The following is a 21,056-nucleotide window of genomic DNA, read 5'->3' on the forward strand; positions in this document are numbered from 1 at the left end:
AAGGCAGACACATTGTCCTGGCTGTATGACACAGAGGAGAGGCCCATGGATCCCACCCCCATACTCCCCGACTCCTGCCTGGTGGCGCCGGTAGTGTGGGAGCTGGACGCGGACATTGAGCAGGCGTTACGTGCAGAGCCCGCTCCCGTCCAGTCTGCTGTGACCGGTTGATCTATTGGGCCCACACATCACCCTCCTTTGGTCATCCTGGGATCGGACGGACAGTGAGCTGTTTGAGCGTGAGGTACTGGTGGCCTACCTTGGCTAAGGACATGAGGGTTATGTTTCCTCCTGCTCGGTGTGCACCCAGTGCAAGGCTCCTAGGCACCTGCCCAGAGGGAAGCTACACCCCTACCCGTTCCACAACGGCATTGGTCGCACCTGTCGGTGGATTTTCTTACCGATCTCCCCCTCACAGGGTAACACCGCGATCCTGGTTGTTGTGGATCGGTTCTCTAAGTCCTGTCATCTCCTCCCTCTGCCCGTTCTCCCTACGGCCCTACAGACTGCAGAGGCCTTGTTTACGCACGTCTTCCGGCACTACGGGGTGCCTGAGGATATAGTGTCTGATTGAGGTCCCCAGTTCACATCTAGGATCTGGAAGGCGTTCATGGAACGTCTGGGGGTCTCGATCAGCCTTACTTCGGGGTTTCACCCCGAGAGTAATGGGAAGGTGAAGAGAGTAAACCAGGATGTGGCCAGGTTTCTGCTGTCTTATTGCCGGGACCGGCCGGTGGAGTGGGCGGCATGCGTGCCCTGGGCCACTCCTCCACTAACCTCTCTCCCTTCCAGTGCGTACTGGGGTACCCGCCGGGACCGGGACCGGCTCTCGACCCGAAACCTGCCCCTCCGCCTGCCCTGCCGGAAGCTGGGTCCGCAGTGTGTGGGGCCATTTAAAGTCCTGAGGAGAGTGAACAAGGTTTGTTATAGGTTACAGCTTCCTCCCGATTACCGTATTAACCCCTCATTCCATGTGTCTCTCCTCAGGCCGGTGGTGGCTGGCCCGCTGCAGGAGTCTGAGGTGCGGGAGGTTCCTCCGCCCCTTTTGGACATCGAGGGGGCCCCAGCGTTCTCTGTTCGTTCCATACTGGATTCGAGGCATCGGGCGAGGGGCCTTCAGTATCTCGTGGAGTGGGAGGGGTACGGTCCGGAGGAAAGGTGCTGGGTTCCGGGTCGAGGACGTGTTAGACCCTTCAATGCTTCAGGAGTTCCACCGTCTTCGTCCGGATCGCCCTGCACCTCGCCCTCCAGGTCGTCCCAGAGGCCGGTGTCGGCGCGCTGCTGGAGCCGCGCGTCATGGGGGGGTACTGTCACGACTTCCGCCGAAGTTGGTTCCTCTCCTCGTTCGGGCAGGCGGCGTTCGGCGGTCGGCGTCGCCGGTCTTTTAGCCATCATTGATCCATTTTTCATTTTGTCTTGTCTTCCCACACACCTGGTTTCAATACCATCATTACATGTTGTGTATTTAACCCTCTGTTCCCCCCATGTCCTTGTCCGGAATTGTTTATTGTAAGTGCTTGTGCATGTTATTTCTGGTGTGTGACTGGTTTTGTACTCATTGTATTGATTGTTCTGTTTATAGTGATTTTGATTATTAAATTGCACCGTTCTAACACAGTTTCTGCTCTCCTGCGCCTGACTTCTCTGCCGCCAGTACGCACCCCTTACGTTATCATTGTGTGTGTGTGTTTGAGATCTGGCTCAGGTAGTAATAATAGAACCTGTAACTGTTTGATCAGTAGACCCTATTGATTACAGGTATGTGTGTGAGTGGGAGACTAATGTCAGCTGCTCTGTTTGACCTCTTGACCCCCTTCTCTCAGCTCTATCAACAAAAATGGGTGAAAGGTCTCTTCCAATGGAATTTTACCCAGTGTTCTAAACACTAAACGCAAACCAGATGTGTGTTCCCGGGCTGTACCTTATCCCTCCCTCTCTCTCCCCCCTTTTCCCTTTTGTTCCCCTCTCCCCAAAATGTTCTGTTTCCCAGTGTGCCTCCCTCATAACGACTGAGACCAGGGTCTAGGCTGGAAGGATGGACTCTGTGCTGCTGCTGTCTCTGTGGGCTCTGGCTGGCTCTGTCTCTCTGCAGACTGCAGGTAAGCTCAGCTCAGACCTCCTCTATCTCTCTCTCACACACATTGTCTATGACACTATGTAACTGTATGTGATTCCTAGACAGAGCTTGTCCCACCTAGGCTGAGCTGGGCTTTGGTTTGGCCCTTGGATAGATGAGTAAATCAGTTGATTATTTCAGATCATTTAAAAATCTAGAGCTTGCATTTGTTTTTCAATGAGTGTACTGTATATTGAATATTTGTTCCTGTCTTTGTTGTATTGACATAGGCTGTGGTTTTGGTTGTGTGTTATGGTTGGGGCATACTGATACACTCCCGGCTACAAAGTTATTGAATGCATTTGCATTTTTTTTTTGGTTGTGTTTTGTACAAAGCAAAACATACTAATCTCTCAGAGGTTAGCAGTCGTTGGGTGGTATGATATTTACTGTATGCCTCTGTAACCTTCTCACTCATCCTTATTCACAAATAACTCACGATTTTTAGCAATCATGGTAGCATCCACATTAATGTAATAGTGTTCAGAAACCTATTCTATTCTTATTAACAGTAAAAGTTACTCCAAAATGACACAATGCATTATTTGGCATTCATTTCTATTATGCTCAACATAATCCAGAACACAACCAAAACAAATGCATCCAACAGGTTTGTAGAGTCATAAGCTTGAAGTAGTCATTGCGTGCTAGGAATATGAGACACAATACTAAACTAAATGTAACACACTGTAAGTGAATTTCCCCACTTATACAGGAGTAATAAAGGCCCAGTTCACCAATTTTGTATTTATTTTTTAAATGTATATTTTTTAGGGGGTGCTGCAGCACCCTCAGCACCCCTACTTGCGGCTATGGTAGGGCAGTGTACTGCAGCTGTATGAGAGACAATGTCTGTGTATGTGTGTTTGCACAGTTGTGTGTATGTAGTGTGTGTGGGTCCCTGTGTCCACCTGTGTGTACAGTATATGAATATATGTCGTTAATTGGTCACACATGTGCAGCTGTCAGAATGAGAGAACACGAGTTGGGGGACCCCTCTTTCTCTGTTCCAGATGTGCTGTACATTAAGGGCGTGTCTCTCTCTCTGTGTGTGTTTGTGTGTGTGTGCGTGCTGGGCTACAGTCCATGCTGTATTGCGGATATGAATTAATGATGTGTTTTATGTTAAACACATGGAAGAAAAATACAATGGATTCCTAGGAAGAGATGAAATCACAGAACTAGATGCCCAATTGGAATCAGATGTAGGCCCCTATTCTATCAAACTATAACCAGGTTTACATTCTGCACAGTAACCTTTGCTTACCTGAGTACATGAATCCCTACAAATGTGCCAGAAGAAAATTGCCCTCTTTGAAAACTTTGGTACCAGGTTTGATAGAAAAAAGGCCCCATCTGATTCCAACTTAAACTTCAGTTCACATTTCAACTACGATTTCATGTTCCGACCTCTCCATTTCACTCGCCTGGGCAAGGTCTGATTTGATTCATCTATCTACAGTGCCTCCAGAAAGTATTCATACTTCTGGACTTATTACACTTTTCTAGAAATGTTAACAAATGTATTGAAAATTAAACATCTAATTTACTTAAGTATTCACACCCCTGAGTTAATACATTCAAATCACCTTATAGCTGTGGATCTTTCTGGGTAAGTCTCTAAGAGCTTTGCACACCTGGATTGTACAATTTATTTTTATTTAACTAGGCAAGTCAGTTAAGAACAAATTCTTATTTACAATGATGGCCTACCCCGGGCAAACCTGGACAACGCCGCCCAATCACGGCCGGATGTGATGCAGCCTGGATTCGAAACAGGTACTGCAGTGACTCCTCTTGCACTGAGATGTAGTGTCTTAGACCACTGCACCACTCAGGAGGCCAAAATATTTGCACATAATTTTTTATTTATTCTTCAAGCTCTGTTAAGTTGGTTGTTGATCATTGCTAAACAGCCATTTTCAATCCGATTTAAGTCAACATTCTAACTATGCCCCTCAGGGACATTCTATGTCATCTTGGTAAGCAACTCCAGTGTATATTTGGCCTTGTATTTTGGGTTATTGTCTTGGTGAAAGGTGAATTTGTATCCTAGTGTCTGTTGGAAAGCAGACTGAAACAGGTTTTCCTCTAGGATTTTGCCTATGCTTAGCTCTATTCCGTTTCTTTTTATCCTATACAACTCGCTAGTCCTTGCCAAAGACAAGTATACCCACAACAAGATGCAGCCACCACCATGCTTGAAAATATGAAGAGTGGTACTAAGTGATGTGTTGTGTTGGATTTGTCCCAAACAAAACGCTTTGTATTCAGGAAATAAAGTGAATTCCTTTACCAATTGTTTTGCAGTTTTACTTTAGTGCCATATTGCAAACAGGATGTATTTTGGGAATATTTTTATTCTGTACATGGCACGTTTCAGGTAAGACCCAGATGCAGACAGTGTTGAAGTAACACAAGTGTATTACTAGGACAGGGGCAGGCAAAACGACAGGTCAAGGGTAGGCAGAGGTCAGTAATCCAGATAGGGTGCAAAAGGCCCAGAACGGTAGGCAGGCTCATGGTCAGGGCAGGCAGAATGGTCAAAACCAGGAAAAACTAGAAAACAGGAACTAGAATAGACAGGAGCAAGTGTAAAAATGCTGGTAGGTTTCACGAAACAAAACGAACTGGCAACAGATAAACAGAGAACACAGGTATAAAACACTTGGGGGGTGGAGACAAGCACAAAGACAGGTGAAACAGATCAGGGTGTGACAGTACAGGCTTGCTTATTTTTGCTCTGTCATTTAGGTTACTATTATGGAGTAACTACAATGTTGTTGATCCATCCTCAGTTTTCTCCTATCACAGCCATTTAACTCTGTAACTGTTTTAAAGTAACCATTGGCCAAATCGTGAAATCCCTGAGCGGTTTCCTTCCTCTCTGGCAACTGAGTTAGGAAGGACGCCTGTATCTTTATAGTGACTGGGTGTATTTGATACACCATCCAACTTGTAATTAATAACTTCACCATGTTCAAAGGGATATTCAGTGTCTGCTTTTTTTTTTTTTTTTTTACCCATATACCAATAGGTGCCCTTCTTTGTGAGGCATTGGAAAACCTCCCTGATCTTTTTTGTTGAATCTGTGTTTCAAATTCACTGCTCGACTGAGGGACCTTACAGATAATTGTATGTGTGGGGTACAGAGATGGAGTAGTCATTCAAAAATAAACATGTTATTGAACACTATAATCACACACAGAGTTAGTCCATGCAACTTATTATGTGACTTGTTAAGCAAATGTTTATTCCTGAAGTCATTTAGGCTTGCCGTAGCAAAGGGGTTGAATACTTGACTCAAGACATTTCAGATTTAAATGTTTTATTAATTTGTAACAATTTCTAAAAACATAATTCCACTTTGACATTATGGGGTATTGTGTGACAGAAAATCTCAAGTAATTTTAAATTCAGGCTGTAACACAACAAAATGTGGAAAAAGTCAAGGGATGTGAAAACCTTCTGAAGTATACCCAATTCAGTATACATAATTCAACTGGGGATCCGCCTAGGTAATGCATGCTGTCTGCAAAAAATTATAATATATAAGGGTTTTTCTTTATTTTTACTATGTTCTACATTGTAGAATAATAGTGAAGACATCAAAACTATGAAATAACACATATGGAATCATGTACTAGCCAAATAAGTGTTAAACAAATCCAAATATATTTTATATTTGAGATTCTTCAAAGTAGCCAACCTTTTCCTTGATGACAGCTTTGTTGCACACTCTTGGCATTCTCTCAACCAGCTTCACCTGGAATGCTTTTCCAACTGAAGGAGTTCCCACATGAGCACTTGTTGACTGCTTTTCCTTCACTCTGCAGTCCAACTCATTCCAAACCATCTCAATTTGGTTGAGGTTGGGGGATTGTGGAGGCCAGGTCATCTGATGCAGCACTCCATCACTCTCTCCCTTATATACCTGGAGGTGTGTTTTGGGTCATTGTCCTGTTGAAAAACAAATGATAGTCCCACTAAGTGCAAACCAGATGGGGTAGCGTATTGCTGCAGAAAGCAGTGGTAGTCATGTTGGTTAAGTGTGCTTTGAATTCTAAATAAATCACAGATAGTGTCTCCAGCAAAGGACCCCCACACCATCACACCTCCTCCTCCATGCTTCATGGTGGGAAATACACATGCAGAGATTATCCGTTCACCTTCCCTGCATCTCACAAAAGACATGACATTTGGAACCAAAAATCTCATATTTGGACTCATCAGACCAAAGGACATATTTCCACCGATCTAATGTCCATTGCTCGTGTTTCTTTGACCAAGCAAGTCTCTTCTTCTTATTGGTGTCCTTTAGTAGAGGTTTCTTTGCAGCAATTCGACAATGAAGGCCTGACTCATGCAGTCTCCTCTGAACAGTTGATGTTGAGATGTGTCTGTTACTTGAACTCTGTGAAGCATTTATTTGGGCTGCAATTTCTGATGCTGGTAACTCTAATGAACTTATTCTCTGCAGCAGAGGTAACTCTGGGTCTTCCTTTCCTGTGGTGGTCCTCATGAGAGCCAGTTTCATCTTAGCGCTTGATGGTTTTTGGGACCGCACTGGAAGAAACTTTCAAAGTTCTTGACATTTCTCGGATTGACTGACCTTCATGTCTCAAAGTAATGATGGACTGTCGTTTCTCTTTGCTTATTTGAGCTGTTCTAATAAGGTATTGGTCTTTTACCAAATTGAGCCATCTTCTGTTTACCCCCTGTCATGACGTTGGCCTCTTTGGGTATAGCAAGCCCCATCCCCCTCTCCCTGCCTCCCCCTTGCCTCCTTCAACTAAGTTGCTGTGGTCAGAGAGACGTCGTAAATTCCTGAGGATCTCCTCATGGACACACAGTATAAGAGGCAGAGTAAATTTTCATAGAAGACAAAGGAATTCCTTCCATCTCACAGAACTTGAGGTACGAACAAATTTCATGTTCCGGAGAAAGTATAAAAGATCGGTGAAGAATCCAGCTACGAACTGGTCCGTTTGTCACAACTTGGGGTAGCTCATGGGAGACGGTGTGGCCACATTACCATAACGCTGTTTATATAATAGCCTCAGATATGAGGTTTACATCTAATTGTTGTATAAGATGAATGAGTGAGTATGATACTGTTTGTATAATTGTGTAATATGATTTTGGACTGTTTAATTAAGAAAAATACAATTCCCTTTTGATTTGAACTAAATCAGAGGACCGCTCCTGAGCCCAGTTAGGGTCAGGCCTCCTGGGACAGCCCTTTTTCGGCCCTTCCGAATAAAACCCCCACTCGGGTTTTCGATCAGCAGACCGAGCTTACCTCAATTACGAGATGGCTAAAGGTTGAAGACCATGTTTTTCTCCATTAGGGGAGACAAAGGTTGTAGGCCATTGCTGAATCTTTTAACCATACCACGTGGTTAAACTCTTAGACTATCGATACCGACAGAATAAGAACAAGTCTTTGATATTAATTACTAGTCTGCAGCTAGGAATTCGGTATCATTGAATGCGAAGAACGACAACCGCCGAAACATCCATTCTATAACGAAACGAATGAATGTCATTCTGAACTATCCACTATAACCACGACAGAGAGAGAGAGGGAGAGAGACGGACAATTCTACAAAATAAACAAACTTTTCACCAGCGATCAAAACGACACACTGAGCGTAAATATATATATATTGATTGTAATTGTTCCCGAATGAGTGAGCGTTCATGTGCAAAGGATTAGCATTTCAATTGTTATAATTATCACTCTGTAGTGACTTCTTAGTCGACCCCACTTCCCCTTTTGTCTAACAAGCCGCCATGCTGGTTTAGCCCACTAGGGCACATTCTCCTATCATTTCATGTAACCACATTTATCTTGTTGTTTGTTTGTTTATGCATTTCTGTGAATTACTTAGTTAGTAATAAATAAAAAATTTAAGACAATTGATGTATGGATGACTCATAGTGAAGACTGGGTTCGTGCAGATAACCAACAATTTACGACGTTTGGAATGAAACTACCGTGAGGTAAAGTAAATAATTCATTAATTCAAAGACTAATTGATCAGATAAAATATCTGAAAAGTTATTTTAGGAAATTATAACTTTGTAATCTGAATATTTTTCCTTGGTGCCCCGACTTCCTAGTAATTACGGTTACATGATTAATCAGTCTAATCGCGTAATACTAATTACAGAGAATCTTTGATAAAAACTATCAGTCTTCAGTTAATGATAGTAAAGACACGACACCCCACTAACTTGTCACAACACAACTGATTGGCTCAAATGCATTAAGCAGGAAATAAATTCCCCAAATTAACTTTTAAAACAAGGCTTAATTGCTGGTTGAGAGAATGCCAAGAGTGTGTAAAGCTGTCATAAAGGGAAAGGGTGGCTACTTTGAAGAATATATATTTTGATTTGTTAAAAAATACAATTACTATATGATTCCATATGTGTTATTTCATAGTTTTGATGTCTTCACTATTATTCTACAATGTAGAAAATAGTAAAAATAAAGTAAAACCCTGTAATGAGTAGGTGTCCAAACTTTTGACTGGTACTGTACATATGGTCTCTCAGTGTTTTTATGAATATTGCTAGCAACAACAGAATAAAGGAATTTTGAATTACATATCAACAGTAGAAAATAGGAGAATATCTTCTATCTAATGATGCCAACTGTATTTCTCAACTCCTAATATAAAGACAATTACACTTATTGGAGCCAATGAAGAAAGTAAGCTTTCTTGACTTGTACATACATTTTTCCCAACACTGGGTGGCCGGTTTACCTGGTAGGGGGTCCCTGGGTGGCCGGTTTACCTGGGAGTGGGTCCCTGGGTGTCCGGTTTACCTGGGAGTGGGTCCCTGGGTGTCCGGTTTACCTGGGAGGGGGTCCCTGAGTGGCCGGTTTACCTGGGAGTGGGTCCCTGGGTGTCCGGTTTACCTGGGAGGGGGTCCCTGGGTGGCCGGTTTACCTGGGAGTGGGTCACTGGGTGGACTGTTTACCTGGGAGGGGGTCCCTGGGTGGACTGTTTACCTGGGAGGGGGTCCCTGGGTGGACGGTTTACCTGGGAGGGGTCCCTGGGTGGCCGACTTACCTGGGAGTGGGTCCCTGGGTGTCCGGTTTACCTGGGAGTGGGTCCCTGGGTGGACGGTTTACCTGGGAGGGGTCCCTGGGTGGCCGATTTACCTGGGAGTGGGTCCCTGGGTGTCCGGTTTACCTGGGAGGGGTCCCTGGGTGGACGGTTTACCTGGGAGGGGGTCCCTGGGTGGCCGGTTTACCTGGGAGTGGGTCCCTGGGTGGACGGTTTAACTGGGAGGGGGTCCCTGGGTGGACGGTTTACCTGGGAGGGGGTCCCTGGGGGGCCGGTTTACCTGGGAGGGGTCCCTGGGTGGACGGTTTACCTGGGGGGGGTCCCTGGGTGGACGGTTTACCTGGGAGGGGGTCCCTGGGTGGACGGTTTACCTGGGAGGGGGTCCCTGGGTGGACGGTTTACCTGGGAGGGGGTCCCTGGGGGGCCCGGTTTACCTGGGAGGGGGTCCCTGGGCAAGAAAAGGTTGAAGACCTCTGACCTAATATAGTAATATATGCCATTTAGTAGACACTTCTATCCAAAGTGACTTGCAGACATAAAAAACTTTTTCTCATTTGGGTGGTCCCGGATATCAAACCCACCATGCTTACGTTGCATTCACCATGCTCTACCAACTGAGCTAGAGGGCCACATCTCTCCACCTCTGTCTCTCTCCTAGTCCAGGCATCTGATGTGTGTCCAGAGAGGCTGCTGGGTAACGAACGGAGAAGGACGTGTCCAAAACCCTGTACACAGGACAAGGACTGTGGCAACAAGCGCCAGTGTCTGTGTGATGGCCAGTGTGGCCTCAGCTGTGTGGCTCCAGGTAAGTGTGTGTGTTCTGGTTTGTCAGTGTGTCCTCAGCTGTGTGGCTCCAGGTACATGTGTGTGTTCATTGTTTGTCAGTTGGACCTCAGCTGTGTGGCTCCAGGTTCATGTGTGTGTTCGTTCTGGTTTGTCAGTTGGACCTCAGCTGTGTGGCTCCAGGTACGTGTTTGTGTTCTGGTTTGTCAGTTGGGCCTTAGCTGCGGGGGTTAATTTAAATCATTGCACATATTCATGTGTGTTCCAAATGAGGAAATGAGGGCACTCAACATGGCTTTACATCATCACCAGTGATGCCCCATCTGGAAGTGCCTTTTCAGTTCATCTGCCCAGAAACACACTAAGCCCATTCTAAACTGTTCTTGATGATCTGATCTTTCCTCGTTAACCTCTCCACTCCTCCATCTCTTCCTCTCTTTCTTCCCCAGGTCGTACTTGTCCCTGGCCCCTGCCCTCAGGGAACAGCTTTGTTGCTTCCCTCCTCTCTCCCACTCCCTCTTTCTCTGCCCTCCTCGAGGTGCGTTGTGACACAGGCTACATGTTGCCCAATGGCTTGGATGCAGCCATCCGTCGTTGCCAAGGCGACCGACAATGGAGCGGTGATGATCCCAACTGCACAGGTGGGTACAAGAACAGAGAAGAGAGGCAGAATGTTCTGGATGCAATTTAGATAACATTATCTCTGCTCATTAGACCCTGGAAATAGGGAAGGGGAAGGGGGTACAGTTAGTTACATAACTGAATGAATTCAACTGAAAAGTGTCTTCCGCATTTAACCCAACCCCTCTGAATCAGAGAGGTGCGGGGGACTCCCTTACTTGACGTCCATGTTGTTGGGGGATTATCTGCCTTGCTCAAGGGAGTTACTGGCTCAACGCTCTTAACCGCTAGGCTACCTGCCGCCCCCAAAGAATGGAATGGAATGCACATACTGTAGATTGCACAGTGAATGGAATAGAACATATTTCACTCCCTCTGTTCTATTCAGTCCATTTCTATGTGTTACATCATATTCTATTCTATTAATCTTTTATCCCAGAAGCAGTTTTTCACTCTTACAAAAAAAGGGTTCAAAAAGGGTTCTTCAGCTGCTCCCATAGGAGAACCCTTTGAGGTTCTAGGCGTCTGTGTGTATGTCAAATCAAATCAAATCAAAGTTTATTTGTCACGTATACAACAGTGAAATGCTTACTTACAGAATCTAACCAATAGTGCTGAGAAAAAAAAGTGTGTGTGTGTGTGTGTGTGTGTGTGTACCTCAGGAATGAGGCCCTCTGTGATGGTGTTATTTTGTTGGCAGTTTGTCTGTTTGCATTGACTGGGACATTGTGTAAACAGGGCCCATTCTCTAAATTGCCTTAGCAACGGGACTATCAGCTGTTGATACTAGGACTGCAGTCCAGAGAGAGGCAGGGCTTGATTAGTTCACAGTGTCTGTGCCAGATAGGGTGAACGAGCATGTTCTAGTCTTCATCTCCTCCTGGCTGGGTTCTTTTAACCTTTATTTAACTGTTGTGTGTTTCAGTGTGTGAGTCAAGTGTGTATTTTAAGAGTATGAAGGTCTGCATGCATTCGTGTCCTCTGTGCACTATTGTGTGTGTGTGTGTGTGTGTGTACTTATAGTGTTATATGTTCGTGTTTGTGTGTGTGTGTGTGTGTGTGTAATTATAGTGTGATATGTTTATGTTTGTGTGTGTGTGTGTGTACTTATAGTGTTATATGTTTGTGTTTGTGTGTGTGTGTGTGTGTGTACTTATAGTGTGATATGTTTGTGTGTGTGTGTACTTACAGTGTTATATGTTTGTGTTTGTGTATGTGTGTGTGTGTGTGTGTGTCCATGTCCCAATCTCACAGAGCCTCTTCTCAGAGACAGGCAGTAGGTTGGCTGGGTGTCTTCCTGTGTGTATTCTGTACATTTGTGTATTCGAGCTGTGCTCCATCGTGCTTATTGAGAGGCAGTGGGCGGTAGATCACTGTCAGAGTGTCAAATAGCTGTGTGTATGTGTGTGAGTTTAAGAGAGAGAGAGAGACAGAGAGTGGGGGGGAGAGAGGGGAGAGAGAGAGAGAAAGAGAGAGAGAAGGGAGAGGGAGAGGGAGAGAGACAGAGAGAGAGAGAGAGAGGGGAGAGAAAGAGGGGGGGGGGGGGTAGAGAGAGAGAGGAGGGGGGAGAGAGGGAGGGGGGCGAGAGAAAGGAAGAGATTTTGTGTATACATTGAATGTGTGTGGGAGGTGGATCACAGATAGTGTCAAAGAGCTGTTTGTGTGTGTGTGTGTGTGTGTGTGTGTGTGTGTGTGTGTGTGTGTGTGTGTGTGTGTGTGTGTGTGTGTGTGTGTGTGTGTGTGTGTGTGTGTGTGTGTATGATGTGTGTGGGCGACGGATCACAGTCAGAGAGCTCTCTTGCTCATGCAGCTCTGGGCCATGCTGTTCCCTCTTCTCCTCTCCTCTCTCCTCTCTCCTCTCTCATCCTCTTCTCCTCTCATCCTTTTCCATCTGAGAGGCCCCTGATAAGGTCTCTCCCCTCAGAGAGAGCCAAGGACAAGTAAGCAGCTCTGGGCTATTTAGTGTGTTTGTTTGGTGAAGCAGAACTGGGCTGTAGAGAGGTGTGCAATGTGTGTGTGTGTGTGTGTGTGTGTGTGTGTGTGTGTGTGTGTGTGTGTGTGTGTGTGTGTGTGTGTGTGTGTGTGTGTGTGTGTGTGCGCATGGGGTGGACTTGACCGGGAAAGAGGTGCACAGCTTTGACCACCTGGTCATCTATGGACATCTCTCTGCTTTCACTATCACTCCTTTAAGACAGAGCTACCTGTCAGCCAACAGTAGTTTCACACTGGGCCCTGGCTGTGTGGGAGGCAGAGAGGGAGGGAGGCTGGAGAGCACACAGAGAGAGGAGGGCCGCAGTTAGAACACTGAACCAACCCAGCTCCAGGCACTCACACTCACTGTGAGTGCCACACACTCAACTCACTCACCCTGCCCATTCTGAATTTATATAGCTACGTATAGGATTAGATATATTTCAAAGACACTCAGTGAACTGACCCCTTTTGATGTTGCTCATGTGTGTCTATGGGAGAGTTTTACACAGAAGAGAGCCTCTCTCTACCTGCTGTCATTACTCTGCATATCACACCACCCATCGAACATCCCTCCCTATAAATCTGAGGTCACTTCAACAACCCTACAAAGAGCCTCTCTTGATATTTATATTTCCACGAACGAGAGGCTCTCATACTTCCAGGAATGAGCCATCCATGTGGTTACACAACTAATGCAGCATCTCTCTCTTTCTATATTTATCTTTCTCAGTCTCTCTCTCTCTCTCTCTCTCTCTCTCTCTCTCTCTCTCTCTCTCTCTGTCAATCTCTCTCTCTGCCACTCTCCCTCTCTTTCTCTCTCTCTCTCTCTCTCTCTCTTTCTCGCTCTCTCTGCCACTCTCCCCCCCTCTCTCTCTCTCTCTCTCTCTCTCTCTCTCTCTCTGTCAATCTCTCTCTCTCTGCCACTTTCTCTCTCTCTCTCTCTCTCTCTCTCTCTCTCTCTCTATCTCTCTCTCTCTGCCACTGTCTCTCTATCTCTGTCAATATCTCTCTCTCTCTCTCTCTCTCTCTCTCTCTCTCTGCCACTGTCTCTCTCTCTCTCTGTCAATCTCTCTATCTCTGCCACTGTATCTCTCTCTCTCTCTCTCTGCCACTCTCTCTCTCTCTCTCTCTCTCTCTGCCACTGTCTCTCTCTCTCTGTCAATCTCTCTATCTCTGCCACTGTATCTCTCTCACACTCTCACTCTCTGTCACTCTCTCTGTCACTGTCATTCTCTCTCTCTCTCTCTCTCTCTCTCTCTCTCTCTCTCTCTCTGCAGCAGTATGCATGCTTATCAGCTAGGTATCATAATCTATTTTCAGATTCCTGTTTTCACAAAGGATATTCAGTTTCCTGACTCATAGCTACGACAACCTGCAACACCTATAACCTACAAACGTTAAAGGGACATGTGAGGTGTTGACCGCTATGTATACTGAAGAGGAGTCCCCCTCATTCCACTTCTCCCTGTCTGCTGTGTCATCTCGCACCTATAGTGCATTCAGAAAGTATTCAGACTCCTTGACTTTTTACACATTTTGTTAGGTTACAGCCTGATTCTAAAATGGATTAAATTGGTTTTTTTCTTCATTGGTCTAAACACAATACCACATAATGACAAAGCAAAAACTGTTTTTTAGACGTTTAGGCAAATTTCTAAAATAAAAAAAAATGAAATAGGACATTTACGTAAGTATTCAGACACTTTACTCAGTACTTTGTTGAAGCATGATTACAGCCTCAAGTCTTCATGGGTACGACGCAACAAGCTGGGACACCTGTATTTGGGGAGTTTCTCCCATTCTTCTCTGCATATCCTCTCAAGCTCTGTCAGGTTGGATGGGGAGTGTTGCTGCACAGCTATTTTCAGGTCTCTCCAGAGATGTTCGATTGGGTTAAATTCCGGGCCCCGGCCCGGGCCACTCAAGGTCATTCCGTCACTTGTCCCGAAGCCACTCCTGCGTTGTCTTGGCTGTGTGCTTAGGGTTGTTGTCCTGTTAGAAGGTGATCTTTGCCTCGATCCTGACTAGTCTCTCAGTCCCTGCCGCTGAAACACATCCCCATAGCATGATGCTGCCACCATCATGCTTCACCGTAGGGTAGGTGCCAGGTGTCCTCCAGATGTGAAGCTTGGCATTCAGGCCAAAGAGTTCAATCTTGGTTTCATCAGACCAGAAAATCTTGTTTCTCATGGCCGTAGAGTATTTAGGTGCCTTTTGGCAAACACCAAGCGGGCTGTCATGTGCATTTTACTGAGGAGTGGCTCCTGTCTGGCCACTCTATCATAAATGCCTGATTGGTGGAATGCCGCAGAGATGGTTGTCCTTCTGGAAGGTCCTCCCATCTCCACAGAGGAACTCTGGAGCTCTGTTAGTGTGACTCTCAGGTTCTTGGTCAGGGCCCTTCTCCCCCCCATTGTTCAGTTTGGCTAGGTGGCCCGCTCTAGGAAGAGTTTTGGTGGTTCCAAACTTCTTGAGGACCTTCAATGCTAAATAAATGTTTTGGTACCCTTCCCCAGATCTGGACAATTCCTTTGACCTCATGGCTTGGTTTTTGCTCTGACATGCACAGTCAACTGTGAGACCTTATATAGACAATTGTGTGCCTTTCCAAATCATGTCTAATCAATTCAATTTACCACAGGTGGCCTCCAATCAAGTTGTAGAAAAATCTCAAGGATGATCAATGGAAACAGGATGCACCTGAGCTAAATTTCGAGTCTCATAGCAAATGATTTGAATACTTATGTAAATAAGCTATTTCTGTTTTTTATTTGTAATAAAATAGCTAAAATGTGTGTAGATTGATGTGGATTTAAAAAAAATACATTTTAAAATAAAACTAACGTAACAAAATGTAGAGAAAGTCAAGGCATCTGAGTACTTTCCGAATGCACTCCAGCTGTTAACTTTCTCTCAATCCCGTTATTCACATTAGCTAAACACTGCTCTGTGTGTGTGTCTGTCTGTGTGTGTTTGCGTGTTGTGTTCCTGTATTTTCTATGAACCCTATTATGCACATTAGTTACATGTTACAAGTTTTCACACCCCTTGACTTTTTCCACATTTTGTTGTGTTACAAAGCGTGATTAAAATAGATTTAATTTATTTTTTTTTGTCAACAATCTACACAAAATATTCTGTAACGTCTCAGTGGAAGAAACATGTTTTTTTTATTAATGAAAAATATTATATTTTGATTAGAGAAGCATATTCAACCCACATGTTAGATCACCTTTGGCAGCGATTATAGCTGTGAGCCTTTCTGGACGAGTCTAAGAGCTTAGCAAACCTTGATTGTACAATATTTGCCCATTATTCTTTTTTAAATTCTTCAAGCATTGTCAAGTTCATTGTTGATCATTGCTAGACATTTTCAAGACGATTTAAGTCAAAACTGTAACTAGGCCACTGTAACATTCAATGTCGTCTTGGTAAGTAACTCCAATGTCCTTGCATTTTAGTTTATTGTCCTGCTGAAAGGGGATTTGTCTCCCAGTATCTGTTGGAAAGCAGACTGAAACAGGTTCTCTTTTTACGATGCCTGTGTAACGGCTGTTGGAAGGAGAGGACCAAGGTGCAGCGTGGTTCGTGTTCATACTTTTATTAGAACTGAACACTGAAATAACAAAAATAACAAAGAGAACGAACGAAACCGACACAGTTCTGCCTGGTGCAGACACAAAAACAGAAAACAACTACCCAAAAAACACAGGTGGGAAAAGGCTACCTAAGTATGGTTCTCAATCAGAGACAACGACAGACAGCTGCCTCTGATTGAGAACCACACCCGGCAAAACACACAGAAATAGAAAACATAGAGCACAAAACATAGAATGCCCACCCCAACTCACGCCCTGAAACCAAAATAGAGATAAAAAAAGGATCTCTAACGTCAGGGCGTGACAGCCTGTGCTTAGCTCTATTCATTTTCTTTATATTCAAAAAGACCTCCCTAGTCTTTGCCGATGACAAGTATACCCACAACATGATGCAGCCACCACTATGCTTGAAAATAGGAAGACTGTTGCTCAGTGATGTGTTGTGTTGGATTTTCCCCAAACATATAATACAGCATTAATTCAGTGCCTTACTGCAAACAGGGTGCATGTTTGGAATATTTTAATTCTGTACAGACTTCCTTTGTTTCATTCCGTCATTTAGATTAGTATTGTGGAGTAACTGCAATGTGTTGTTGATCCATCCTCAGTTTTCTCCTATCACAGCCATTAAACTATAACAGTATCATGACACAAGGCGAGACCCAGATGCAGACAGAGGAGGCAGATGGTTGGAGTCTTACAATGTTTAATAATACAAAAGGGGTAGGCAAGAGAATGGTCGTGGAAAAAGGTCAAAACCAGATCAGAGTCCAGGAGGTACACAGTGGCAGACAGGTTCGTGGTCAAGGCAGGCAGAATGGTCAGGCAGGCGGGTACAGAGTACAGAACAGGCAAGGGTCAAAACCGGGAGAACTAGAAAAAAGAGAATAGCAAAGGCAGGAGTACGGGAAAACTGCTGGTTGACTTGGAAACATACAAGACGAACTGGCACAGAGACACAGGGATAAATACACTAGGGAAAACAAGCAACACCTGGAGGGGGTGGAGACAAGAATGAGGACAGGTGAAGCTGATCAGGGTGTGACAAACTGTTTTAAAGTCACCATTGGCCTCATGTTGACATCCCTGATCGGTTTCCTTCCTCTCTGGCAACTGAGGAAGGACGCCTGTATCTTTGTAGTGACTGATTGTATTTATACACCATCCGAAGTGTAATTAATAACTTCACCATGCTCAAAGGGATATTCAATATCTGCTTCTTTTTTTTTTACCCAGCCCCTTGCAAGGCATTGGAAAACCTCCATGGTTTTTGTGGTTGAATCTGTGTTTGAAATTCACTGCTCGACTGAGGGACCTTACAGATAATTGTATGTGTGGGGTACAGAGATGAGGTAGTCATTCAAAAATCATGTTAATAAACACCATTATTCCACACAGAGTTATTCCATGCAATTTATTTTGTGACTTGTTAAGCAAATGTTTACTCCTGAACTTATTTAGGCTTGCTATAACAAGGGGGTAGAATTTTCACGCCCTGACCTTAGAGACCCTTTTTTCTCTATGTTTGTTAGGTCAGGGTGTGACTTGGGTGGGAAGTCTATGCTTTCTATTTCTTTGTTTTGGCCGGGTATGATTCTCAATCAGGGACAGCTGTCTATCGTTGTCTCTGATTGGGAATCATACTTAGGCAGTCCTTTTTCTCTCTTTCATTTGTGGGACCTTGTTTTTGCATAATTGGTGTGGAGCCTGCAGAACTTTACGGCCGTTTGTCTTTGGTTGTTTTTTGGTGTCATTTGACAATAAAGTAAAATGTACGCCTACCACGCTGCACCTTGGTCTCCTTCTAACGACGGCCGTAACATGAATACTCATTGACTTAAGACCTTTCAGCTTTGAATTTTTCATTCATTAGCAAAAATGTATAAAAACATAATTCCACATTATGGGAAATTGTGTGGAGATCAATGACACAAAATCTAAATGTAATCAATTTTAAATTCAAGCTTTAACACAACAAAATGTGGAAAAAGTCAAGGGGTGTGAATACTTTCTGAAGGCACTGCAAAATATAATCAGCACCCTGTGTGTGTGTGTGAACCAGAACAGAATGTACAAATGTGTTTTGTTACAGATGTGCTTCTCACTCTCCCTTCCCCCCCCTCTCTCTGTTCCTCTCTCCTCCCTCTCTCTTCCACCCTTCTCTTGCCTCCTCCCTCCCTCATGTGCGTCTACGTCTGCCCCCTCTGTAGCCCCCACCTCCCCCCAGGTCTCATGTCCTTTACCTGAGGAGTTGACCAACACCTTCAGCATCGATGGATCCGCAGTCGCTGGAACAACCATCCGCTACACCTGTCTGTCTGGGTGAGGGAGGGAGAGAGATAGAGAGAGAGAGAGAGGATGCAAGCTAGAGAGGTTGGAAGAGGCAGGGTGGGTGAGCGAGAGGCAGGATGAGAGGTTTGAGACAGAGAGAGAGAGAGAACGATGAAAGACAGATGGCAGACAAAGGAGAGAGAGAGATGGGTGGTAAGGGGTGGAAGTGGAGGAACTTCATTATGTAGAGACTTGGCTATCTACAATACTGTTGTTAACTAGGCCATTAATATGCTTTTTACTGACTCACATCTAATAATGTATCACATCCCAATGCATATGTCAGTTGGAATCATGTATTGTATGCAAAATACACACTTTCTGAAACAGAGCCAACGGAGAGGAGAACATTTAACCCCTGCTACACCGCTTAGTGTATTACCAGTCAATTAGTCATATAACCACCCCCTCTCTCTCTGTCTCTCCCTATCTCTCTCTCATTCTCTCCCCCCATTCTCTCTCCAGGGAGCTGGTGGGAAACAGTGAGAATCTCTGTAATATTGATCAGACCTGGCAGTACCCTCACCCCATCTGTCAAAGTACGTGTGTGTGTTTTATAATATATAGTGTTTGATAGAGAGAGAGCAAGCAGAGGGAGAGCATCAGAGCCATGGAATTTGATGGTTGGCGTGTGGGTGGATGGGGCCTTTTGAGTGTGGTTGTGTGTTTGTATTTTGCGGAGGAGGTTATTGTACTCTGCACATGAAATCATTCTACTTTGTGTGTGTGTGTGTCTTTTTATGTGTGTGAGAGAGACTGAAATGTCGGTTGTTATGTTTCATAGTGCTTTACTGCCACCTTTTGGCCTAAACAGAGAATAACATCTCTTGCCAATTCATTCAGCAATGTTCTTGTATCCTGGTCTGATCCTAGGGACTCACAGGGTGTGCAGGCTTGAAGAACAAGTAAATGTGTATATACAGTGACCCTCTCTCTCCTGATCCAGGGGTGTGGTGCCCGCCCCCCCAGGAGGTGAACCAGGGGTACCTGGTGGCGGTACAGAGGACTGAGTACGATGTGGGCGATGCCATCTATTACCTCTGTAAGAAGAACCACCTGCTGGATGGACCCAACCGGGTCACCTGCCAGCCCAACGGCACCTGGAGCACAGTGCCCTACTGCAGAGGTGAGTCCTAACTGATACACCCAGGGCCCACTGTGTGTGTGTGTGTGAGTGAGAGACAGAGAGAGTGTAGGTAGAATATTGACCTTTCTTCTTTATTTGTTCTTCATCCTGTACTTCCTGCTCTTAGCGCGCTGTCCAATCATAGCGGAGCGGAGCCGTGTTCTGATTGGTGGGCTGAAGCGTTGGCCCTATGACGTGACAGACTCGGTGGTTCCTCACGGGGAGAGCGTGACGTTCTACTGTAAACACTCCAGGAAGCAGTGCAGCTTCCCCTACACACAGACCTGTTTCGACGGCAGGCTCAACCCCCCCTTCTGCTACCTGGGTGAGTTGGGAACCCAGAACTGGTGCCCTGTCTAACAGGATCTATGGAAAACCCCTTGGTGCCTTACTAGTCTTTCTAAGTGACTGTTCAGTGGTCAGGAGACCTCAGGGTTCAGTCAGAGACAGTATGTGCTTATATTGCCTTCATTTGATGTAACATGTCTTATCACCTCCCTCCTTCTGTGTCCCAGAACCCACCTGGCTGCAGTACAAACTGTTCCCTCATCGGCTGGTGTCGGAGATCGAGGCCTGCTCTCTTGTAGACCTGGACTAATACCCCAACACTCCCATCTCTATCTCTTGTCTCCCTCTCTCTCAGCCTGTACCAATGATAGGCTCTACATGTCTTAATAACAGCTGTGTTAATGATAATACATGCATTAATACAGAAGTAAAACTTAGTCATGACTCATATAGTTCAAATGTTCACTTCATGTGTTGTTACCGTGTGACTCTGACTCCTCCCACTGCGGGATCTGACTGACCTTACGTGTTGTTTTGTTTTAACATAGTGTGTTCCTGCCCCAAGCTGGCCCTCAGGATACTCCTCCTCCTTCTGTTGTTGACACACCAAGCCCTGAGGCTTGGAAGTTCTATTGATGTGATGGTTTTGAAATAAAAACAACGTTTTGCTGTAATGTGATGAATGTGATTTTTCATGTAATTGAAATGAAATAGAGATGAACACTTGATTTTCACAACAATTAGGACACCCTGATATCTCTCTCTCTCTCGCTCCCACACGAGCATGCACACGCACACACACACACATCCCTCTTTTGTATTTTCTAAGGTTACATGTACTTGGATTAAATGGTGATCTGATCTGATCTCATACCATATACAGTAGCTGCCCACTATTTACTCAACATGGATTGAGTCTAGTCGGACCCAGAATTGTCCTTGCTATCCGGTATCCTCGGGACGTCTGTACCCCTCCATTAAAGTTTACATTTGGTTAAGGGCTAAGGTTATGGTATGGGTAGGGGTTAAAGTTAGGACGGCCCAAGGATTCGAAATAGCATTAACCGAAGCCGAATGCTGCGACACCCACCATGAGCTCCCACCTCTCTCTGCTCGTGCAGCAGGCTGCGCGCAGA

The 21,056-nt window shown here is 45.0% G+C and overlaps 1 protein-coding gene across 1 annotated transcript; it reads left to right on the forward strand.

Moving 5' to 3' along the window:
• Positions 1 to 2,002: 2,002 nt before the first annotated feature.
• LOC139379496 (beta-2-glycoprotein 1-like) lies at positions 2,003 to 20,594 on the forward strand. The gene is made up of 8 exons (XM_071122318.1): positions 2,003 to 2,099; positions 9,857 to 10,003; positions 10,431 to 10,622; positions 18,386 to 18,497; positions 18,972 to 19,045; positions 19,453 to 19,632; positions 19,760 to 19,957; positions 20,148 to 20,594. The coding sequence occupies exons 1-8, from the start codon at positions 2,036 to 2,038 to the stop codon at positions 20,228 to 20,230; spliced, it is 1,050 nt and encodes a 349-aa protein (XP_070978419.1). The 5' UTR covers positions 2,003 to 2,035; the 3' UTR covers positions 20,231 to 20,594.
• Positions 20,595 to 21,056: the final 462 nt, after the last annotated feature.

This window comes from Oncorhynchus clarkii, chromosome 2 (assembly GCF_045791955.1).
Source record: "Oncorhynchus clarkii lewisi isolate Uvic-CL-2024 chromosome 2, UVic_Ocla_1.0, whole genome shotgun sequence".
In the NCBI taxonomy this organism is placed as follows: Eukaryota; Metazoa; Chordata; class Actinopteri; order Salmoniformes; family Salmonidae; genus Oncorhynchus; species Oncorhynchus clarkii.

Bases quoted from the DNA above. Each gene is read 5' to 3' on its own strand.
- LOC139379496 (XM_071122318.1), top strand. From the start codon at position 2,036: ATGGACTCTGTGCTGCTGCTGTCTCTGTGGGCTCTGGCTGGCTCTGTC. The intron at 2,100-9,856 runs GTAAGCTCAGCT...TCTCTCTCCTAG, and splicing joins TGTCTCTCTGCAGACTGCAG to TCCAGGCATCTGATGTGTGT. The intron at 19,046-19,452 runs GTACGTGTGTGT...CTCCTGATCCAG, and splicing joins CCCTCACCCCATCTGTCAAA to GGGTGTGGTGCCCGCCCCCC.